This window comes from Orcinus orca, chromosome 8, assembly GCF_937001465.1.
Source record: "Orcinus orca chromosome 8, mOrcOrc1.1, whole genome shotgun sequence".
Classification (NCBI taxonomy): Eukaryota; Metazoa; Chordata; class Mammalia; order Artiodactyla; family Delphinidae; genus Orcinus; species Orcinus orca.
Genome location: NC_064566.1, coordinates 108,717,662 through 108,741,752, shown reverse-complemented (window position 1 = coordinate 108,741,752; position 24,091 = coordinate 108,717,662). Strand labels below are relative to the sequence as shown.

Here is a 24,091-nt window from a genome sequence, read left to right as displayed (position 1 = left end):
AACTTGGATCTTTGTGAAATGACTCATCTTCCCTTAGGCTAAAGAAGCAGGCCTGCTTTAGTGGGATTGTGATGGCAACGGCATTCAGCTTTGCCAGAACTTCTTGTACCGGTACTTTGCCCTTGAGGATGTCGTCCATGCTAATTTCACTGCAGGAAGGTGAGAGTAATAAAAGCAGTTATCAGACCACGAAGCACTGAGGGCTTAGATGCTTCAGAAGACAGGTCTATGTACATATTTCTGACCTGTGGTGTAAGGAAATGAAGGATCTGGAGACTGAAGTTGACATGGTCAAATCCTCTGTGCATGTAAATCATGACCATAATAACATCTGTAACTCAGATGAGGCTAAGTTTTGGTTTATGGTAAGAGAATTGTCCAGGGAAACCCATCAAAGTGTACAGAGCTCTAAGAAAAAAGTGATGGTGAGATAGGCAGGACTAATTTATTTTTGCCCAGAGATATCTCTTCAATATTGTTGCATAAAAAGGGGAGCCTGAGGTCCTCGTCCCGGTCTGGTCGGCAGTAGAGCGTATATGGTGATGCTGGGATTGTTCCAGCTCAGAACAGGTGGCTTGAGTTTCGTTAAAGACCAGAAACCCAGGTCAAGTCAGAAAACAGGAGTGAAAACAATTTTTCTATTATGAAAGTATGAAATATTTAGAAGATCAGAGAGGCACTAACACACTAGCTGTGCCCGAAACCTCCCCCGGTGCTGCGGCCACAGTTCTGATGGAAGAGGTTGCAGGTCCTCTGACAGCCAACACGAGCTGCTCTCTGGCCACCTGTGAGACAAGGCAGGTCTTGAATACAGTGAGTCTTCAGCACTTTCCTGGCTGTGAGCTCTGCTCATAGCATCTTATTAAACACACTGTTCAAAAAGTATCTGAGGGGGCTTCCCTGGTGGCGCAGTGGTTGAGAATCTGCCTGCCAATGCAGGGGACACGGGTTTGTGCCCTGGTCTGGGAAGATCCCACATGTCACGGAGCAACTGGGCCCGTGAGCCACAATTACTGAGCCTGCACTCCGCAGCAAGAGAGGCCGCGATAGTGAGAGGCCCGCGCACCACGATGAAGTGTGGCCCCCGTTTGCCACAACTAGAGAAGGCCCTCGCACAGAAACGAAGACCCAACACAGCCATAAATAAATAAATTTAAATCATACGGGCTTCTAAGAAGACCTCTGCTTAAAAAAAAAAAAAGTATCTGAGGGCTTATACACACAGAAAACTCTTTCATTCACATGTAGACCAGCAAAGCATCAATGAATGGGGGAAAGAGTGGAGAGTCTGTGAAAAGAGGGCAGAGAGAACAGATCCTTGGATCCCAGGGGACTGTCAACCCCTCCAGGAGCCGTGAGAGCTGATGGGAAGCTCCATGGGAGGTGACAGCAGGGAGCCCCGGACTGGACAGACTGACCTTTTGCTGGAGCCGGCCTTTCCCCGAGGGCCCTGATACACGGCTGTTTCGAGCGGGCACCGTCTCGGCCTGTTGACGATGCAGTTCGGCACCTCCCCCATCAACCTGCTGTTCTTCTGCTGCTCTCTCATCTCCCCTGTCTCCCCGGAGTCCTCCTCAGCTCCCCGCTTACCGTCACCCACACTCACTTTGTGTCTCTCGGGGTCCCCGTCTTAGGCTCGCTGGCAGCTCCCCACGCCCCTTGCAGGCAGGCCCCGTGGTCCCCCTCCTGGCTGGAGAGGCAGCAATTGAACGGGACATCCAGCTTCAGGACGGCCCCGCCCCTCTACCAGACTTCGCTTCTGAAAAGCAGATCTTTTGAGGTCCTCCCCGCTCAGCACCCATCCATCCAATGCTCTCCATTGTCACAGAATAGAAGCCAAGTCCTTGGCCCACGAGACCTGTACAGGGAAACACTGCTGGGGGATGGGGCGCGGCGGGTGGACAGTGACCGTCTCCGAGCCTTCGGCCCCAGGGGTCTTGCTCTTCCCCCTGCCCCAGAAAGCTCCGGGGCCGTGGGGGGTTCCTGAGCCCGCTCGCAAGGACCCCCGCCCACCGTGCCCTGTTCTCCGGCCTCCCGCGTCCTGCTGGCACCTGCATGGCCCCAAACCGCAGCTGCCCTGACAGCGGGGACCGGGAGGCTGGGTCCGGGAAGTGCGGTTTTGCTGGCCAGCGGACTTGGAAACAGTGTTTATTCTGCAGTAAGTATAGCTTCACAGGAAGCTGTAACGTGGACGTTCGTGGGATCCCCAGTGCCCCACACTGGCTCCTGGCGCACACGGCATCAGCAGCGTGAGATGCGCGGGCGCAACCTGGGCTCGTCCAGGTGCCACCAGTGTGTGCAGAGTTCCACGCGACTGTCTCCCATCCATGGCCCCTGTGGCCGCCAGCATGATCCCAGTGTAGAGCTGCTCCATCCCCACAGCCTCCTGCACCCCTGATGGCGGCTCCTCTCCTCCCCTTCCCCATCTAATCCCGGCTTCCATCTCAGTAGCAGCATCATTTCTGGAATGCTCTATGAAGGGGTCGCACGTGCACAGCCCTGCGAGCTTGCCTTTGCACTCACCTGGCTTCCCTGGGGGTCCATCCGAGTTCTTAGTGTCTAGCCGACTTTGGGTGATGTGTCTTGCCCGTTCCTGCATGGGACTGGCCGCCAGCTACAGTATCACATGGGTGACGATAGCTTTTCTCCAGTTGTTCTCTATTTGTTCAATAAACATCGAGTTCCTGCTTGATGCCAGGAACACACCAAGGAGAGAGAGATGAATCAGGTGTATTTCTGACTCTGACAAGCTTAAAGCCTGTGGAAGAATTTACAACCCATTAGACCCACAGGATGATTTATAGACAAAATGGAAAACAGTGATATTCCAGATTTTCTGTGGAAAGCCCAGAATAGTGTGAGGGGCTCAGGGCCATGATCCAGGTGAGGGATGAGGAAGGTAACCAGTGGACTGTCCAGGCGTGTTGTTTACATTTGTACTGTGTATACGGCTCTTTACCAACGCCTGAGAAAATGGTGATGTTGATAATGTGACGATGCTGTAATGGTGTGAAGTTGAGGAGTGAGAGCCGCATCCAAGCTGAGCGGAACTGCACCGGAAATGATCCGCAGGCCCCACGCGGCCAAGGCCTGGCGGCTGGAGGTTCCCCTGCCCTCTGCCAGCCTGGAGACAACGGGCAGCTGCTCCTCCTGTCCTGTGGGGATGAACTTCCCTGTTTGTGAGGACAGGAGGGCGTCACCTAGAAATCCCCCCTGGGCTTTGGACCACGGAGCTGGGTGACAAGACACCAGCCAGGAGACAGTGGAAGGACCAGAGGACATGGGGCATCACCTTGCTCACAGATAGTGAGGTTGGACACACCTGAGGCGGAGATGACCTTGGCTCCCGGGGACCCTGCCCTGGTCCCCTCTTCCCCTGCTCACCCACTACTTGCATCTAGGATTAGGTTTCCAGCTGCAAAGTCTTGTCCACTGGATCTCCCACTCTACCCTGGCCTCAGTGGCCCTCTCCTCTCTCCTCCCAGGGGGAGGTAGTATTGGGGAGTGACGTGGGGATGCACACTTTGTCATGGCCCTGTGGCAGCCGACCCTGTCCCCCTGACATAGACAGCATTCACTCACATGGCGTCTGGCTGATCTTAATTCCCAGGAATGACAGGCCTTTCCAGTGCCGAAGAGGCGACAAACTTTGGGTGAGAAGAATATATATGGACATGTTCAGACAAAGCAGAGGATGGACCACAGGATCTTTACTGTGGAGCTGATGAAGCTGAGACTTCTGGGATCCTGGGAGAAACCTCAGTGACTTGTTCTTGTGCTTATGTGTTTCTGTAATGTTGGCAAAGGGAGATGCAATCCTGCCGTTTACCTGGAAGAGGCAGACGGGAAACAGCTGGTAATCAGCACTAACTGACTACCACGAGTCATGATTTAAATATTTTAAAGTCTGTCAGGAGATGTGCAAGTTGAGCGAGACACTTAACCTCCCTGCAGTTCACTGTGCTGTCTGTGGGATGAGAGTGCTTACTGCACTCTATTCCGAGCCCTTTCTGTGGATTCTCTCACTTGATTCACCAGTTATCCTATGAGAGAGGAACTTTTATTCTCTCCAATTTACAGGAGGAAACAGGCAGAATTTAAGCGATTTTGCTTTAAGCCGCAGTTGGTGGCAAAGCTGGGAATCAGAGGTCGGGGGGGTCTGACTCCAGAGCCCAGGCTCAAGGGGACGGCAGCACGTTTTCAGCAGGGCTGTCCTGCAATTCAATTCCAATAAATTAACACAACAAACATCTCCTGGGTGTAACCTCCTGGGTGTCTGTTCGTGCAAGGACCCCCCTGTGAAAACTAGGAGATAGTTTACAGGGAAGTGTTTTGGAGAAGTCCTACTGTTTTTAAAATAACTGAGCAGAGACAGGACTTCTAATTTCTCAAATCTATAAGGGATACAGACGTTTTTAACAGGTGACCGGAAATCCTCCTCTGTTCAAACATCCATATACTGGAGTGGTTAATTTCCCCTCCCCCGTGACAGGGTCAGAGTAGAGGCAGCCCGAGGAGACCTGGAAGAGTTCAGACCCCTTGGAGGTGCAGTTGTAACTGAGGCACTGCGTCCCTGGCTCAAGCCCCCCACCACCCCCGAGCCCCAACCCCCGGCCGGGCACTCTGTAGGCCTGGTCCTCGATGCCACACCCCGAGCAGCCTTCCAGCCCGTCAAATCCAGCCATGTTGGGCTGCATCTGGTCACCTGTGCGCGTCCTGCGCCCACCAGGGCCCCTGGCAGTGGATTTCCTCAGGACCTGTCTGCTCTGCTTCTGCTGGTTTCGCTTATGGACCAGCTGAATGGTCGATGACAGAGATGAGCTCCAAGTTCACTGTGTTCTTGCCACAGGGCCCGAATTCAGGCTGCTGGGAAGCTGAGCTCTAATAAGTAACCAAAGGCGAAGCACGTGTGTGCAGAATCCCAGCGGCTCACAGAGCTCTCAAGGGTACAAACAGCATACCTGCTCTGGCCTTGGGTCAGAACTGGGTGCTGGAAGCATCCCGAGGACCGGGAGGCCATCCAGGCCCCAAGGCAGCACCACACCCACTCTCCTGCTACCTGGCAAGTTCAGGCTCAAACAGTCTCATCTTGCCGGCTTCAAGAACCTACTGACTGGCCGGCCTCACACTCTGTCTTTCCCCACTCAAATTCCTCCCCCACAGGCATCCCAGAATGTTCCTCTCAGTGGATTAATCTCATCACATCTTCCTCATTAAAAGCCTTCCGTGGCTCTCCAGTGCTCGGCCTTCGTAAGGCTGCATCCAGATTGAACTTAAATCTTTCCATCCCGGGACCGCCCCGCAGAAGCAAAGTGTCAACAGCTCCCACTCACAGCCTGCACTTTTCCTGCTCCTGGTTCTTTCCTGTCTGAAGCTGACTTTCTTGGTTATCTTTAAATACCACACATCATCATAAAGGCTTAATTTGAATTCCTACTTTCTCCATGAATTCCTTCCTACAACACTTGTGCGGCATCATTCTCTCTTCCGTAGACCCATCATTATCTTGCACTGCAGCTGTGGAGTTAGGCTTCTGAAGGTGGAAATTTAACTTCAGCTTCGCGGTAGACCCACAGCCTGTCCCCCTGCACTACCCAGTACAGTGCCTTAGACTTCGAGGTCAAAACAGAAAACACCTGTCGTAGCTAAGGGCACAGATGTTAGTCTCTCTAAACACTGACTTATAGTTAAAAAAATACCTTGGATATTTCTTTTATAGAGATGAGATGAAATAATGCAGTGATCATTTATAACAGGGTTCTCTAAAAAGTCTACATCTTTGGGTATTACTTTAAATCTACTTTCATAAATCATAAACACTACTTGCTTTACAAGGCTATTAATAATTTAAGGAACCTATTTTTAAAAAGTCAACTTGGTCAAGGAGAGATTTTTGTTTATTATCCCAAAGTCTAGTTAAATGTTTAATTAAATGTAATAAAAATTTAAAAAATAGTCGTGAAGGCTTATTTAGAAAGATAAAATAAAAACCAGTAGACCTGAAAATGGTACAGAGAGGGGTAGATTTATTAATGTAGTGATTAAAAACATTTAAAAAGAGGAGCAAAAAAGCAAAAACTCAGAAAAAAAGTATACTCAAAGCACTTATAAGGAAATGTCACAGGAACTTTGAATACCATTCCCAGACCACATGCTTCTAAAACAACAAGTATTCACAGTTCCAAATAATCTCAGCCCTTGATATTCAGATAGTCCAGAAGTGCAGATACGCCCTAAATCTCAGCTTAGGAGAAGGATTTCCAAACACTCATTTCATCATGATTTACATTCAGAGGAGTTGCTGCAAAGGAAGAGCAGCCCACAGAAACCTTCTGCATCTTCAGCCGAGGCACAAAGAACAGAAAAAGACAGGAAGACGCTTTCTCTCCATTTCTCCTTTCCCACACCTTTGCTTTACAGTCAGGAAAAACCCTCAACAGAAGTACCCAGATTCCCAGAAGAGGAATCTGGTGAACCAGCAAAATGCAGACAAATCAAGACTGTGGATCCAGGAAAGGACAGTGGTTTCGTGGTCAGTGTTCACTGGTCACCCTCTGCGTCAGGAAAACAAGGCGGCACGTCTTCTTGTAACGTTCCAGCCAGGGCAGCTCCTGCCGTCCTCCAGGTGCCGCCCTCCAGCTGACGCTGTGATGGTGCCCTGGACAAGCACAGCCCTTCCAGCGCGTCCTGGACTCACTGTGACAGTGCCGTCCACATGGAACCACTCGACACTGATCCTCCCATCGGAGCCTCAGTCCAGGGGCTACTCCTGCAGCAGGCTTCTTGAGATCAGTATCCGCATCACTTCGTTGCTGCCTGCAAGAGCGAGAGAGGATGGAGGGGCTTAGGAGCTGCCGGGCCTGAGAGTCAGCAAAGCTCTGGCTAGGGATGTAAAGGGCAAGGTCGCTTTTTTTTTTTTTTTGCGGTACACGGGCCTCTCACTGTTGTGGCCTCTCCCGTTGCAGAGCACAGGCTCCGGACGCGCAGGCTCAGCGGCCATGGCTCACGGGCCCAGCCGCTCCGCGGCACGTGGGATCTTCCCAGACCGGGGCACGAACCCACGTCCCCTGCATCGGCAGGTGGACTCTCAACCACTGCGCCACCAGGGAAGCCCGGCAACATCGCTTTTTATCTTGAAAGATGTCAGGAAGTGAGGAAAAAATTTACTTTTAAAAAAACCTCTATATATGGACATATATACACTACCAAACGTAAAATAGCTAGTGGGAAGCAGCCGCATAGCACAGGGAGATCAGCTCAGTGCTCTGTGACCACCTAGAGGGGTGGGACAGGGGGGGTGGGAGGGAGACACAAGAGGGAGGAGATATGGGGATACATGTATACGTATAGCTGATTCACTTTGTTATAAAGCAGAAACTAACATACCACTGTAAAGCAATTATACTCCAATAAAGATGTTAAAAAAAAAAAAGTAACCTCTCCTGATAGTCAAAGCGAACAAAATAAAACAGCAGAACATACAATAGTATACGTAGTATGACTCTACTTCAAAAAAATGTATCTATGGGGGGTGGGATGAATTGGGAGATTGGGATTGACATATACACACTATGCATAAAACAGATAACTAATGAGAACCTATTGTATAGCACAGGGAACTCTACTCATTGCTCTGTGGTGACCTAAATGGGAAGGAAATCTAAAAAAGAGAGGATACATGCATATGTATAGCTGATTCACTTTGCTGTACAGCAGAAACTAATACAACATTGTAAAGCAACTATCCTCCAATAAAAATTAACTTTAAAAAATGTATCTATACAAGCGCAGAAAAAGGTCCAAAAGAAGATATTTTTGGTCTTAAATATAAAAGGAGCCCAAAGTATTAGTTCTGATGTCAAAACATGAATGATCTTTTTTAACTTTTCTTATATTTTGTAAGTCTTCAACAATAAATATACCAACATCACTGGTAATCAGAAAACTGAATTTTAAAAAAACAAAAACATTTTCCCTGAAAGAAGGGGGGGGTCAGTTGCTTGCTTCATTTTTCCACTCTTTTTTTTTAGTTTATTTTTTTATTTCCACTCTTTTTAATGCAAAAAGAAATATTCACCGCCATGAGGAATGACTAATCGCACATCTCGAATAAAATCAAAGCTGAAATTTCCTATCTATCCAATAACAGAGTCTGGGGTGAAACAAGTCACGAAGACCAGTGCGCACATTTTCCTACAAGTGGATGATGGTGTGGCCTGAGATAAGCATATCTGGCTTTTCTCAGTTATTCTAACAGGGTTGAAAGAGTCAGAATGAAGGGAAGTCTCCCGCACTCACCAAGGCTGGAAAGCAACAGCCACGTACGACTGGAGTCAGAAGGAATGAGGCGACGGGTTTGGCCTGCGCACTAGCAACCCTGCTCATAAACACGCTTTAGGGACAAGGTTTGCAGCAGAAAGCAGATACTAAAGCCTGTGACTTGGACGTGACACCCCGTGGTGGCTCTCAATGTGGCTTCCAGACAGGCAGGAGCAACCTCCCTGAACCCTCGTTAGAAATGCAGATCCCCAGGCCCACCAAGACCCATGGAGTCAGAAGCTCTGTGCTCACAAATCCTCCCAGTGGTCCTGACGCTGGTCGGGTCTGAGAAGGATGCTTCAGAAGCCACAGGGAGGCTGGTGCTTCCTTCAGGTTCCTTCACTCAAAGTCACTTCCATAAGCCTTTGCCTCATCTGCTGCCTTTGCTACAGTGTAACAACCTCAGCTGCCTACTGGCTAAACAACAGTCATGTAATTTGAAGACTTCCAAATCAGCGTGGAGTGGAGAAGGCCCTGCAGAGCCCGACGCCAGCAGCTTACCCATCTCCTGCCCGTGGGCCTGTGATCGGCAAGAAGATGCCCATGTGTGACAATTAATTTACTGAAAGCTCCATTAGCAACACTGATGGTCATGATCAGTGTGTAGAGGCTGGAGATCAAACTAGCTCACATCTACCCTGGAAGTTACTGTGGAGAAGTCCTGGGATCCCTGAGGACCAAGTATTTTACAACAGTGAAGAACAGCCGCTGCTGCAGTTTTCAAAATGCTTTCTCGGATGTTATCTTCGTTTGTGCTGTCTCTATAAATGACAAAGGCAAAGAGCAGAGAGGGGTGACTCGGTGACTTCCGTGGGGACAGAGCAGGGCCTCCCGGCCCCCAGGCCAGGTCAGGACGGCACAGCAGGCCCCTCCAGAGGGGGCCAGGAGCAAGGAGGGAGGAGGAAGACAGGAAGCACGGCGACAGACGGCAGGGGTGACGGCTCCGAAAGGGAGAGAACCACCTTGGCCACTTTTACCTTCGAGGATCTGATGGACCCTGGAGTCCCGCATGTACTGCTGGACCGCGCAGTCCTTCAGGTAGCCGTAGCCCCCGTGCATCTGCAGGGCCTGGTTGCAGATCTGCAGGGACACAGGGATTAGATACCTCGGATTCTGAGAAGGCTCCGGAACAGGGGCTCCTCTCTCCGCCCCAGCCCTGATCTGGCTGCCTGCCCTGAGCCAACGTGAGGAAGGTGAAGGTGCCAGCCAGGCCAGAGGGTCTCCGGTTCTGTGTGCACAGGGACAACGAGGGAAGTCTGCCTCCTGAGCGAGCCAGTCCCCACCCACGAGGGACTCAGAGGCCTCTGCCCTTCTCGCCTGCTGTCTGCAGGGAGAGGCTGCCCGCCCCACACCAGCTGGAGTTCTGGTGAGCGGCAGATGCAGCCTCACTGTGGAAATGGCTCTGTCCCTGACATTTAAACAGTGCTGTGGTCTGACCCTTCTTCCAAAGGCAGCATCTCACCCAGCGCACAGCCAAAGGGCAGAGACAAAACCTGATGTGCGGCGGCGTGGAGCAGGTGAAGTGCCGGCCGAGCGCCCACGTGGGCCTCTCCTGAATAACTGACGCCTTACGCAGCATTCCAGGAGCAGCCGGGCGGCCCGCCACAGGCCGGTCACCCAAGAGAGGCAGACAGCAGCACCACTCACCGCAAAGCATTCGTCTGTAGCGAAGAGCTTGGCCATGGAGCACAGGGCCACCGCATCCTCACGTTCCTCCTGCAGAGCCACGGCTGCGTTGCGGATCATCAGCCGTGAGGCCACCAGCCTGGCCACCATATCTGCCAGTTTGAACTGCAGGTACTGCAGTGAGAGGAGAGAAGAGAACCAGACACACAGACAGGCTCAGAGAGCCACCTCTAACCAGGCCGCTTCTAAGGGGCCCCAGGCTCCACAAAGAATGTGCCTCGTTAAGTTCTAAGTCCACTGCACTCCCTGCACTTCAGCATCTCGCCTCCTTAGGAAGATGCTCCCTCCGTCTGTCCCTTCCACCTACAACCAGTAAAACGCCCACAGCTCTGCCCGGCACGCCCTGGGACCCCGAGCCCCTGCACACCTCACGGGGGGTGGGCTGGGACCCAGCACGGGCAGGGCCAGGAAGCAGTGGACGTAGTGCACGAGACCCCTGCCCCGGCAGCAGCAGCACAGGCCATAGCAGCGCTCCGAACCCAACAAGCTAGACACAGCAGGGCGCCTGCGACCCCAGCTCCGGCCCCGCCCCCCCCGCCTGCTGTGGTGGCAGTGCTCGTGACCCAGGCAACCCCGAATGTGGCAGAGGTGCCCGCCGTCCGGTGCCCCTTGAGGCGACATCAGCCACAGGCACAGCCCCAGGCACAGCAAGCACCAGCACGCCCAGCGCAGCACCTCTGGCAGCAGCAGCAGAGGCAAGAGAAACCAAAGCCCACACTACAGCGCCACCTGCCGAAAACCAAAGGAAAGTTAGAACCAAGTAAAAAAGCTCTACCCAAGAAGGTACTGGCTACTTCAAATGGGCCAGCAGAGGAACAACTCACCAAGCACCATGCAGAAGCACGGTAACACGTGGGACAACAGAAAGACGACAATTCTCCAGAAACCAGACTTAAAGTCATGGAATACTGGGACCTAACTGATGGAGAATTCAAAATAGCTGCATCAGGAAACTCGATAAGTTACGAGAAAAGTCAGATGGGCAGTTCAATGAGCTCAGGAATAAAACTAATGAGCAGAAGGACTACTTTACCAAAGAGACTGAGACTCTTAAGAAAGAATCCAACCAAAATTCTGGAGCTGAAGAACTCAATAAATGAGACGGAAAATGCATTAGAGGGCAATGGGGATCGAGCCGACCACAAGGAAGAGGGAACTAGTGAGCTCCAAGACGGAAATCTAGAAATGATTCAGGCAGGAGAGGAGAGAGAGCTAAGATTAAAAACACGGGATCCTACGAGAGCTATCCCACTCCATCAGGAAGAGCAACAGAAGGACAGTGGGCATCCCAGAAGGTAAAGACAGGGGAAGGGAGCACAGAGCTTGTTTAGAAGTAAGAGCTGAGGGCTTCCTTGGTGGCACAGTGGTTAAGAATCCGCCTGCGAATGCAGGGGACACGGGTTCGAGCCCTGGTCTGGGAAGATCCCACATGCTGCAGAGCAACTAAGCCCATGCACCACAACTACTGAGCCTGCGCTCTAGAGCCTGTGAGCCACAAGTACTGAAGCCCGCGCACCTAGAGCCCGTGCTCTGCAACAAGAGAAGCCACCGCAATGAGAAGCCCGCACACCGCAAGGAAGAGTAGCCCCCGCTCACTGCAACTAGAGAAAAGCCCGTGGGCAGCAACAAAGACCCAACGCGGCCAAAAATAAAATAAATAAATTAAAAAAAAAAAAAGAAGTAATAGCTGAGAGTGTCCCAAACCTGGGGAAGGAACTGGATACACAAGTCCGTGAAACTAAGAGAAAACCTAATTATCTCAACGCAAAAAGATCTTCTCCAAGACACATAATATTAAAACTGTCCACAGTCAATGACAAAGAAAGAATTTTAAAGGCAGTCAGAAAAAAGGGCAATAACCTACAAAGGAACCCCATTAGGCTAAGGGCGGAACAGAACTATCTTACAATCCAGCCGTTCCACTTACGGTATTTTTCCAAAGAATATGAAAACACTAATTCAAAAAGATACATGCACCTCTATGTTCACTGCAGCACTATTTACAACAGCCAAGATATGGAAGCAACCTAAGTGCCCATCAATAGATAAATGCACAAAGAAGACGGGGTGTACGTATACAATGGAATATTACTCAGCCATAAAAAAGAATGGAATCTTGCCTTTTGTGACAACATGGATGGACCTAGAGAATATTATGTTAAGTGAAATAAGTCAGACATAGAAAGACAAATACCATATGATTTCACTCATACGAAGAGTCTAAAACACACACAATAAATGAATGCACAAAACAAAACAACACCACATAGATACAGAGAACAGACTGGTGGTTACCAGAGAAGAAGGGGGTGAGGGGAGGGTGAAATGGGTAAAGGAGATCAACTGTTATGCTGATTGATGGAAATCAGACTTTCAGTGGTGAGCTCACTGTAGTGTATACAGAAATCCAATTATAATGTATACGTGAGGGACTTCCCTGGTGGTCCAGCGGATAAGACTCCACGCTCCCAATGCAGGGGACACGGGTTTGATTCCTGGTCAGGGAACTAAGATCCCACATGCCACATGCCACACGGTGCAGGCAAAAAAAAAAAAAAAAGTATACATGAAACATATAATGTTACAAACCAGCATTACCTCAATAAAGAAAAAAGAAAGAAAAACCGGAACACAAGCAAAAGAAAAAAGAGATAAATCATCTAATCCCATCCCCCTGAAATAATTACTTCTTGCATTTTTCAGATGTATCCCTGAAAGTGTTTCATTAATATTTATACAGGGACTTCCCTGGTGGTCCAGTGGTTAAGACTTCACCTTTCAATTCAGGGGGTGTGGGTTCAATCCACAGTCAGGGAGCTAACATCCCACCTGCCTTGCTGCCAAAAAATCAAAACATAAAACAGAGCAATATCGTAACAATTCAATAAAGACTTAAGAAAAAAAATGGTCCACATCAAAAAAAAAAAAATCTTTTAAAAGAAATTTAGGGCTTCCCTGGTGGCGCAGTGGTTAAGAATCCGCCTACCAACGCAGGGGACATGGGTTCGAGCCCTGGTCTGGGAAGATCCCGCATGCTGCGGAGCAACTAACCCCATGTGCCACAACTACTGAGCCTGTGCTCTAGAGCCTTCAAGCCACAACTACCAAAGCCTGCGCACCTAGAACCCGTGCTCCACAACAAGAGAAGCCTCCGCGATGAGAAGCCCCTGCTCGCCGCAACTAGAGAAAGCTGTGCACAGCAGTGAAGAACAAAAGCAGCCAAAGACAGACAAGTAAATTAATTTAAAAAAATTTATACATATTCATGTATTCTGTAAACAAAGCAGAAGCATACTCCTCTAAAATGTCGTGCTTTTTCTTGCCAGTCAATGTATCACGAATCTTTTCACGACTATAAGCAAAAATTATTAAACAATTATTGACAGAAATAGAGCACAAGTTCTGGCTGAAATGGGGGCAGAACCCACAAGAGACATCAGGGCCCCACAGTTGTAGAGAATGTTCTAGAGACAAAAGCAAAAGCTAGGACACCGGGGAAGTTACCTGGTTACTGGCCAGGGGCTCTCCAAACTGCTTCCGGACCTTGAGGTGGTCTCGGGTGAGGATGACCGAAGCATAAGCAGCGCCCAGAGAGCAGGACGCTAGGAAGGACGGTACCAACACGTCAAGTGAGCCAGGGGACCGTGCTGCCCGCCCGCCGCTCCTGCCCCCTGGGGTCCTCACCGACATTGATCCTCCCCCCGTTCAGTCCTCTCATGGCAATGAGGAAGCCCTGGCCCTCGTCCCCGATCCTGTTGGCCACAGGGACAGCACAGTCTTCAAAGATCACCGCTCGGGTCGGCTGTGAGTTCCACCCCACCTGGCAAAAATCAGGGGCTGTGTGGCTGCCCAGAAGTTGACCGCTCAGGGCAGCGTCCTGTCCACCAGGCTCTCCTATCCCTGGACTTAGTCCCTCGGGAACTTCAATGAGGAAAAATAGAAAGGTCACACAAATATCTGTCGACTCAGGTTTTTCTCTTTCAGCTCAACATTTTCAACACATTACGAGCATCTACTTCCTAGCGCCCACTCCACCAGACCAACCTGTCCCCAAACATTTCCCACCGCTTCCTTCAGGATCGGGCAGAGCCCTCCTCCTTTGTGGCACCTCCATGAGTATATTCTTCTATAAAAAAACATTGACGATATAAGGATTACTCGGAGTATGTGTCCTTTTATAAGGACAGCGCAAGGATCATAATGACCAAGAGCCACCCTTGTCCTTTGAAGAGCTCAGCATTGTTGCATGTGGTGCCGTAACGTCCACCACGCTGGCCATCGGCTGCACGGACCCGGCGAGATGCAGGCACTGGCGCGTGGGAGCCAATCACACACACCTTCTCTCAGCTTGGCTGCCGGTGACGTCACCCTGGTGACATCATCCCGGTGACATCACCCCGGAAGCCAGAAATCGGTCCGGGGAGAGTATTTCCACCACAGAAACTGGCAAACACTGCACATGAGGGGCTTCTTGGTGTCTGCTTTTCCCAGGGAGCTGAGGCTCAGTGAGGCAGATCCTGAAGAGCACAAGACCAGACAAAGCCCCCGGCTCCCCGACAGCTGAGAGCCCCACTGCCCTCGTTCAGGGCTCCCTGCCGTGGGAAGAGGCGCTCCACCCACAGCCTTTTATTTAAGGTTTTTCTCCCAAGAGAAGGGCTCAGTCCTTCTCTTCTGTCCGTCACCCTGTACCCTCGATTCCACTCAAACTGTTCTGCGACCTGTGCGGCTGGCCTGTTGACCATACTTCTGCTTCTCCTCTCCCTCCCCGGAAGCACTCCCATCTCCAACCTCCGTCAAAGTCGAGCTTCGCTGGAACCTCCTGAGGCCCTTCCGGTCGCCTGAGCCAGCACTGACCTCGCTGTCTTTCAGGCCCCCAAGTCTGAAACCTTCCCACACTGGCCTGTGTGGTCTCCCTGGAACTTACCTCCCATCCAGAACATACACACGTGGAACGGGGCAGACGGGCAGACCTTAACGACAGCCAATCATAAGAGAACCACATACAAACAGCTGCTACCTCCTAGCCCCTTCCTGTGAAAGCAGCTCCCTTCTCCCCCGGGCAGAGAACCCCTTTCCTCAACCCCCAGAGCCCCTGGGAGGCTGCAGCCAGAAAGAAGACCCTCCTCCCCACCCCTCCGGCAGCCCCGGCCGCCCAGGACCAGGGGAGCCCTGTCCCGTCCATCTGTCTTTCCTTCCACAGACTGCCTTCCCACTGCCACCCCTCCTACGGGAAAACGCATTCTTCTGTACGAAACCTTTTAACAATTAAATCCAACATAAAACAATTCCTCACACCACTTTCCCATAAAGCCAATGCAGAACTGGTTGTTTAAAGCTCTCAGCTACAAAATGTGCTCAGTAGGCCAAGTCAAAGCATGTGCCTGCAGGAAAGACGGCCATGCAGCTGGAGAGAAAGACCCGCTGCTCAGGCCATCACGGCAGCCAAATCAGCCATGGCGATCAGTGGGTGACCCTGCACCCGGCCTGCGCAGCCCTGCCTGCCTCTCCAACTTCATCCCACACCGTTCCCTTTGCTCACGACCCCCCGGCCACACGGAGAGGCTCTGGCTTCTTCAAACAGGCTCATCCTGCCCCCACCTCGGGCCCTCTGTCCCACTGCCGTCTCTGCCCAGAACTGTCCTCACGGCCGGCTCCCGTGACGCTGCAGACCTCATCTCAAAGGACACCTCATCTTCAGAGAGTCGTCTGTCCCCAACCTGAGAAGCTCTCCTCCGTCCATGACGTAGCCTCCAGCCTGCCTCCCTTGCCCTGAGCGCTGATGGAAGGCACCGTGTTGGTTCCTGCGCCCGCCCTCCACCCTGCTGCTAACAGGCCAATTCTACAGGGCAGGGCGCGTCCGTGCGGGCCCCTGCTCTGTCCCACCACTCGGTACAGTGGACCCCTGCTAGCTGCTCAATGAATGAGACACCCTTCCAAATTCCCCACACATTACAGGACACGTAAAGCAAGACGAATAATTAAGAAGAAAACAAGCAAAAAAATACGATATATATGCTTAAAAGCGAGAGGAGACAGAAAGTAAAGGTAAAGAGACGCTTTTTGTTTATGGAATTTACTTACAGTTTTTCTCCAGGCCCTAACCTTGTCAGCTTTGGTATGCTATCAACCGATACCAGAAATACTGATGTGCTGAAATAATCATCACTATCTTTATAAGCACAAACACCAGAATCAGTATGACTTGGTCCTGTAAAATTATGTCAGGCTCCATGTCAGTCTGTCTTATAATCCCAAACAGACATTCCTAGGATTAAGAAGTCTTAGAGCTACCTATCTCATATACCACGTGTACACAGCTTACATAGCTTATAAAGGTAAGCCGATGTCTTAGAATCCCAGACAAGCTGTGGTGATTCTTGTACCCCCAGGAGCGAGTGTAAGCCTTTGCAGAGTCTGTGTCTAGCAGGTCCTGCTTTCCTGTACAAGAGAAGGGGCACTGAACCTCTGAACTCCTAGCAGCTACAAAGGATCAGGAAGGTCATGAAGGGACGAATGGGGAACCGGGGAGCCAGGAGAGGAGAGGTAGATTAGGGGCCATTTCATTACTGACTTCTCTCCAAAAGCTCCAACTCTAACAGTACCTGCTGGAGGTGGAGGCCAGTCACCTGGCCTGGCCCACCGGACTAGATCCCACCCTCATCACCAGTGACAGTTACATAACCACAGGTCTACTGTTCATGGCCTGGCTACTTCTTAATCCTAAAAACGTCTTCTCGAAGCCTATGGAAACACTCTTCCTCTTACATTACTGAAAGACCCACAATCACTTCCAGTGAGTTTTACTGTATTTTTATTTAGAGAAGAAAAGTGGCCCATATGCTTTTCATTCCTGAGACCTCTAGTCTTCTGCAAGCATTTCCTCCTGGGGGAACAAGAGGGCATCAAGATAAGAAGGTAGATAAGAGATACAGGCCAAAAGTGGCTGCAGGAGAGATGACAGAGAAACCCCTCCTATTGATGAACTTCCTGGCAAATGCTGCCACTTCACCAGTGGTCCAGCGCACTCTGACGCCCTATCCCGCTGATACACTGTGGAAACCCTAATTGAAGGCCAGTGAGCCAGTGTGGAACCCATTTCCCGAAACAGAGCAGAGGCTGGTCTGGCAGAAGCAAGAGGCTCACGACCTGACTCTCCCTGTCCAACCGCACTCACCTTTCTCTCCTTCTTGCCGAAGCTGAGGCCAGGGGTCCCCTTCTCAACAACTATGCACGAGATGCCTTTGGGGCCTGGTCCTCCTGTTCGGCACATGACCACATAGATGTCTGCTTCGCCTCCACCACTGATGAAGGCCTGCGGGTTTGGAGAGGGGAAAACACTGCGGTCCTCTGACGATGGGACAGTGAGAGATATGGTGGCACAGAGAAACTAAGGAGGGTTACAAAGAGCCGGCACTGAGGCTGTAGAAAGGACAGACACTAGTGAACGGAACTAAGTGGACTGAGACCAGAAGAGAAACAGAGACAGTGAACACGGGAAGTCGGCCTGAGGTTCCCTCCCACACGTACCACCCCCGGGAACGTTCACTCGCGGACCTGGGGTCCAGGCTGTGGAGGCAGGAGGGGGACAGTCTGCCCGGGGAGGACCGAGGACGGCATGCTTGTACCTTGGAGCCACTGAGCACGTAATGATCTCCTCGTCGCTTGGCGGAGGTCAAGAGGGAGGCGGCATCACTCCCACTGCCTATGGCAGGGACAGGAGGGAAGCATAGAGGTGGGAGAGAGCCTGGGAAGGTAAGGAAGCCCCAGCAAGGCTCTACCTGAGAAATCTTCCCTTACAAAAAACACCTCAGAGTTTGATACTTTAAAATGCATATGGCTGAGAAGCTCTCTATACTTGTGAAAACTGCATACGGCAATCAGACCCTTTTCCATCTCCCATCACACTAGCTTGCAAGGAGCCTCCTACAAGGAGGTTCTGGTCTGCAGCCTGGAAAGACTCTGCCCTAGAGAGCTCTTAGCCTGTGATATCAGGCCACGGCCATCAGGCACTCCTGGTCAACAACGGCTACACGTGCGGGGCTGAGAAGGCACGCCCCGTGATTTCCCATGAGCCACACCTCCTGCTGCATGGCAAACCCACCTGGTTCAGTGAGGCAGTAGGAAGCAAACTTCTCCATGGTACAGAGTGGAGGGCAAAACCTGTGCCTCTGTTCCTCACTTCCAAAGGTATCAATCATCCAGGCACACATGCTGACAGGTACACCAAGAAGAGACATTGACAGAGATAGAGAGGGAAAAGAAAAGGAAATTTGAGGGGGGAGGGGAACGGGGAAAGAGAACAAAGGCAGCAAAGTAGAGTGAAGCAGAACAGAGTGGGAAGGGAAAAGTTACAATTGAGAAGATTCATCTTTAAAGCAAAGGCCTGGATTAACACATATTCCTGGAACACATACTACCCAGACGTATCCAGGGCCAAGGTATTTCCCACCTGGATGCTGTTCATGCTATTTCTAGTTAGGTTAACTGAGCTCCCTAAAAATCAAGGAGTCACATGTCCTTTCCCAAATTAGTGGAGGCTTCATCTCTGGGCTGAGGAAAAGGGAACAGGCCCCAACCACTCTACTGGAGAAGTCTGTTTGGTACCAGGTCAATCTGGAATTTGGGAGAAGGCCAGCATTCTCTAAGCAACATACAAGATGACAGATTCAAGTCCAACAGGGAGCAGCAGACTTAACTGAGAACTTTTAACTGTCTAGTCCTTCAAGGACAGCCAACCTGAAAGGAGCAACCTTTTCCCTGTTCATATAAAATTTCCCAGAGCCAGCCCGCACGAGCACGTCACTGTGCTTCCCGATCTTGGCCACTCACTTGTGGATGCTTATGTAGGCTGTGGTGCTGGTGCAGCCTGTGGCCAAGGCTTCAAAGATGACAGAGGTGTCGAGCCGTGACAGTCCAGACCCTCCTACATCTGTCCGTACGTAAATGCCCCCAAAGCCCAGCTGGGCTGCCTTCCGCATCACATCCACTGGGAACAGCTCCTGCGTACGAAGAGCGCAGGGTCATCAGTAAGTTATTCGCAAACGGCCTTTCCTTTTAGAGGGCACAAGGAAGGATCAAGACGTTTGCACTCGGGAGAGAGTAGGGAGTCTCTTAACATGCCTTTTGTCATCTATATAGTGGAACCAGTTAAAATGCATTCTATAAGGACTGGTTTCTGGCATCAAAGTTTCTTTTTATCATCAATAGAATTGCCTTGGTTTAAGAGTGCCCAAATCTCTGTGCAATTAAAAAAGATGATATCTACAGGATGCGGAAGATGCTTTCCAGGAAAGGAATCACACCACTCCTGGAACTTGCATTCGCTGTGAGAGTTTTAAGTGGAGAATAAATACCAAACAATCTGGATCATAAGGAGGAGATAAGGGTCACTGCACGAGGTGTCTGTGGGGACATCCAGCACAGGAAAACCCGCACCTTCTGGTCCCATTCTGCCATGTTTGGCGCCATCTCCTGGGCAGCAAAGTTGAACGCCACTTTCTGGAACTCTTTCTGCTCTTCGTTTAGTCCCGTAGAAGCTGTGGGCAAGGCGGCATTTACTCAGAACCAGGACAGGGGTCAGGGAAGTGTACTGCAAGCAAGAAGCACCACGAAGCCCGGGCCGGCAGTGGACCTACGAGAGCATTCCCACACGGCACACCACCTCCAGCACCCACCGTTAATCAGCGTCTTGATGTAGCATCACCTGCCTCCTTCCTTCTTTATTCCCAAACAGACTGGCTGACTTCATTTACCTTGTTACTTATTCTTTCAATACTCATCTTCATCTCTTCCTCCTCACGAATCCACATTAAAGGAGTAATAAACACACTGACCCCAAATTATGATGAACATATTTTTCCTTCAGGATGTCCTGCATTTTCTGTATTGGAATCTGTGCGTATTTGTCTACCAGCTACAACAGTTTCATTTTAAAACATCAGTCAGGAAAGGAAGATACGTGTACTTTGGCTTACCTTCCAAATTAAGGAAAAGATCCTGTAACAAAGCTGTGCATTTGACAGTCACTGATAACAATGATAACGAGTCTTCCAGTGTTGAAAACATGGCTAAGGCCTTCCTAAATCCGTCTTCACCTAATGGATTCACAATTTTTAGAATATTTTCTTTCCTAACTGTTAATGCTGTGACTTTGGGTAACTCCTTCACTTCCAGGTCTAAGCTACTTAAAAGCTAAGGAAATGAACTGACTGAGCAATACCAAGAGACAGGTAGTGGACAAGTTTCTCTAGAACCTTAAACATTTTGTAAAAGACTATACTATTCCAGTATTTCATCAAGGGTGATACTCTTTAGGAGAAAGATATCTGCATGAGCCTACGTGAAATAGTGACCACTCAATTCACAGTGTCATTACTTTACAACTTTTCTTTAAAGAGCCAGTTCCCCGAATGACACGAACACTATTTATTTTCTATGTTTTTTTTCAAACACTGTGCAGAATGAGGTAGGACTCAATTGGAAAGCAGAGCGACAGGCCATCTAGCTGGTCATGTGGGCCTGAAATATCTTTCCCGTTTTGCAAGGTGATAAGACTTTCAGCTAGAGACAGGCCAGAAGCTAAAAGGGAAGAACCTAAGCAAAGCTCCTGTGAAAAACCACAACCTTTTGGGAACCGTGTAGAGAATCTAGAAATGAAAGGACCATGAATCCTGGGAGCCACCATGCAGAAGGGTCAGCAACCTGCACAGGGTGACAGACTTACGCTGCTCACGTTATCTTTCTTTTGTTTTCTTAGGACTGCCGTTTTGAAAGGACCGCCTGCCTCACATGTGCCAGGAAGAGAGAACGGAGTGTCTGCTGCAGCTGGAGGCACAGTGGTGGCTGAGGAAACATCAGGGGAAGAGGAAGTGCTGGGCTCTGCACTGCTTTCTAAGGTTTCAGCCTTTTGGTCCTGGGGTGATGCTAAAGAGCACACCCGACCACGACTTCCTTCAGTGCCCGACTGTCCTGCGCGGCCCTTCCCACTGAGAACAAGGGCAGGTGGCAGCATGTGTCTCTGGGTAGACCTGGGCCTCAGGAGTGGCTGCTGTGTGAAGCAGGACAAAGCTGTCTGTCTGTAGCAGGACCCTCACCAAAATGGGAAACTGAGAAGTGAAGAGTTGTGAGGATTAAAGATGACGCTACCTTGAGAAGTCCAAAGCAGAAAACTACGTTGGGTGTTGCTCTCGGAAATGTGGTTAGGGATAAACAATTCATGGTTCCTTGCCTGGGAGTCGGGTCATTTTCCATTCACAAAAGAATACTGACTGTCTACCATGGAGCAGTGCTGGGGTGTCAAAGATGAAAATGGTCCATTCACCCAAAGGATGACATAAGTGGTGAGAAAGCAAACATCTGACTGTACACGGGCTACAAAACTTCCGTCCCAGCAAGAGCTCAATATGTGTCTACAGATATTATTATTAGTATTTGACAGAGTAAAACAAGTAGTTCAGGGTATAAAAGGTCTAAGAAGTAGATCTGAATTGCATACACAGTAAATAAGAGGGAATGGGTGTACACAAATCAGATGTACAGGCACACCTTGTTTCATTGCCCTTCATTTCTCTCTGCAGAATCTGTGTTTTTTACAAACTGAAGGTCTGTAGCAACTCTGTGTTGTCAAATGATGGTTAGGCTTTTTTAGCAATGAAGTATTTTTAAATTAAGGTATGGACATTGTTTTCTTAGACACAATGCTACTGCACACTTAATAGACTACAGTGCAGTGTAAACATAACTTTTACAAGCACCCGGAAAACAACAAAGTCGTTATTGCAGTATCTGCTTCATTACAGTGGTATGGAACCAAACCTGCAGTATCTCTGAGGTGCACCTGTATAAATACAACATAATTACATATTTATTTAAGATAGATAATAATCAATTCTAGATAATGGAATGCTAACAAAAGGAGAACACTGCTTGGAGAAAAAAAGTGGAAATGGCAAGCTAAAAAGTAAATTATACACAAGAAAGCATGGTTACTGAGTAAAAATACCTAAGTTCTCAGAAAACATGCACTGGAAAACAAAACAAGACGAAAACCAGGAACTTCCCTGGTGGTGCAGTGGTTAAGAATCCACCTGCCAATGCAGGGGACACGGGTTCAAGCCTTGGTCCGGGAAGATCCCACATGCCACGGAGCAACTAAGCCTGTGCGCTACAACTACTGAACCTGGGCTCTAGAGCCCGCGAGCCACAACTACTGAGCCTGTGAGCCACAACTACTGAGACCGCTGTGCCACAACTACTGAAGCCCACGTGCCTAGAGCCCCGTGCTCCACAACGAGAAGCCACCGCAATGAGAACCCTGCGCACCACAACGAAGAGTAGTCCTGCTCGCTGCAACTAAAGAAAGCCCGCGTGCAACAACGAAGACCCAATGCAGCCAAAAATAAATAAATAAATAAATTTATTAAGAAAAGAATCTTTGAATGCATCCAAAGGCCAAATCTAGCCAGAGACTCAACAGTTCTGAGAATCCTGGAGCTCAAGGAACGCTTGGGAAGCTGCAGCAAATCACAATGAGGGAGCACTGGACAAGGAACCAGGCGTTCAAGATCTGGGTCTGCAACTATTAATTATACAATTTTCAGGAAGTCAGGCCTCCAGACTCCTCCCTCAGCCTCAGGTGCCCTGCTGTAAAACCAGGGGGCTGCACTAGACACTGAGCAAGTTTCCTCATCTGTAAAATGATATATCAGATATAATGAAAATCATAACTCTCTTAAAAATTACTTTTCACATTAAAATATGCCATGAATCAATGAGAAACCTTTGTTGATCACTTCCATTAACTTGATATTCTAATATGTAGAATGATACACCTAAAGGATAGTTTTCTTTCATTTTACTAATTAAAAGAGCATTAAAAAGCACCTTCAACTGGTTGAAGTTACACCACTAGCCACCGGATATACTTATATTTAACCAATTTGTTGCCAATCAACAAAGGTGACCTTGCTTACCGAATTCTAAGGGCTAGGATAGGGTGGCACCCTGTAAAGGTGTTTTAGAACATTGAGAAGAAAACTGTCCTATACCTTGGCGTCCTTTACAGCTCTGGATGTCGAGCTAAGGCCCTCACAAGCTACTCTGCTGTTTTCAAAACTGTCATTTATTAAAAATTTTAAAAAAGAAAGACTTCAAAAGAAAAAAGTGGTTAGGCGCCCGACAACGTCACAAAGTGTCTGGTTACACCCTAGGCGGCCTAGGTCCCCCCCACTCCGTTACTGGCATCGAAATTATTTGCCTGGTGCCAGGAGACTTTCAGATCTGTAAGCTCTGGTAGTTTCCCATTTGCAACAGGTTATTTTTCTGCAGAAATTTCAACAGTTGAAGTGTTTTGTAGTTACAGGTGTTGTTCTATAATTTATATATGGGAGCAAACCTTCTATCACCGGAGATTTTGTTCACCAATCACAACCAGCCCCGGGCTTTTCACATTCTTACTGCCTTTAGAACCGATGGTTGTGATTTAAATAAACAAAGTCACGAGCTTCCGCGGCGGAGCCCGTCGTTATCCGAAAGCAGATGGGTAACGACGTAGCTCCGAATTGTGAGAGGAAAGGTCGCAGGGGCGGCCTCGCGAAACGTACCGCCAGGTTCATAACGCAAAGCACGGTAAGGGCGGTCTGTACAAGGACGGACCAGCATCGGCCACCGGGCTGAGCCGCCGAGGGTCGCCCGCCCCCGGGGCCGCGCCACGTCTAAGCCGGGGAGACCACTAGGCCCGGGGCGCCCGGACAGGCCGACGCGGTGAATGAGGGCGGCCGGGCCGGCCAGGTGGACGGACCCCTACCCCCGGGCGAGCCTTACGATCGATGCAGGAGACCACGCCCCGCCGACCGCTTTCGGCGGGGGCCTGGAGACCGCCGCGCAAGCCGCGCAGCCGCGCCCCGACACGCCACCACGGGACCCACAACATAGCCGCCGCCTGCTCCACTCCTTTCAGCTCGGGCCGAGGTCTGAGCGCCGGTGACCCCGACCGGCCGGCCACAAGGGCCGCGCCGCACCGCACGCTGGGAGCTGTAGTGCGCGCCGTGGCCCCGCGTGCAGACTCGGGGCGCCTGCGCGAGGAGCC

At 50.1% G+C, this 24,091-nt stretch overlaps 1 protein-coding gene across 5 annotated transcripts; it reads right to left on the bottom strand.

The window, feature by feature from the left end:
- Nucleotides 1-6,004: 6,004 nt before the first annotated feature.
- On the bottom strand, nucleotides 6,005-24,072 carry ACAD8 (acyl-CoA dehydrogenase family member 8). 5 transcript variants are annotated; one of them, XM_049714308.1, is made up of 12 exons: nucleotides 23,827-23,969; nucleotides 20,729-20,847; nucleotides 19,441-19,541; nucleotides 18,835-19,004; nucleotides 18,107-18,216; nucleotides 17,631-17,707; nucleotides 17,180-17,317; nucleotides 13,690-13,825; nucleotides 13,510-13,607; nucleotides 9,967-10,119; nucleotides 9,297-9,399; nucleotides 6,005-6,816 (listed from the first exon to the last, which is right to left on the bottom strand). In XM_049714308.1, the coding sequence occupies exons 3-12, from the start codon at nucleotides 19,471-19,473 to the stop codon at nucleotides 6,764-6,766; spliced, it is 1,071 nt and encodes a 356-aa protein (XP_049570265.1). In that variant the 5' UTR covers nucleotides 19,474-19,541; nucleotides 20,729-20,847; nucleotides 23,827-23,969; the 3' UTR covers nucleotides 6,005-6,763. The 5 variants fall into 5 exon arrangements, with proteins under 5 accessions (XP_049570265.1, XP_004280553.1, XP_049570267.1 ...); XM_004280505.3 differs by lacking the exon at nucleotides 20,729-20,847 and having other exon boundaries at nucleotides 23,827-24,070; XM_049714310.1 differs by lacking the exon at nucleotides 20,729-20,847 and having other exon boundaries at nucleotides 23,931-24,056.
- Between the last annotated feature and the right edge of the window lie 19 nt (nucleotides 24,073-24,091).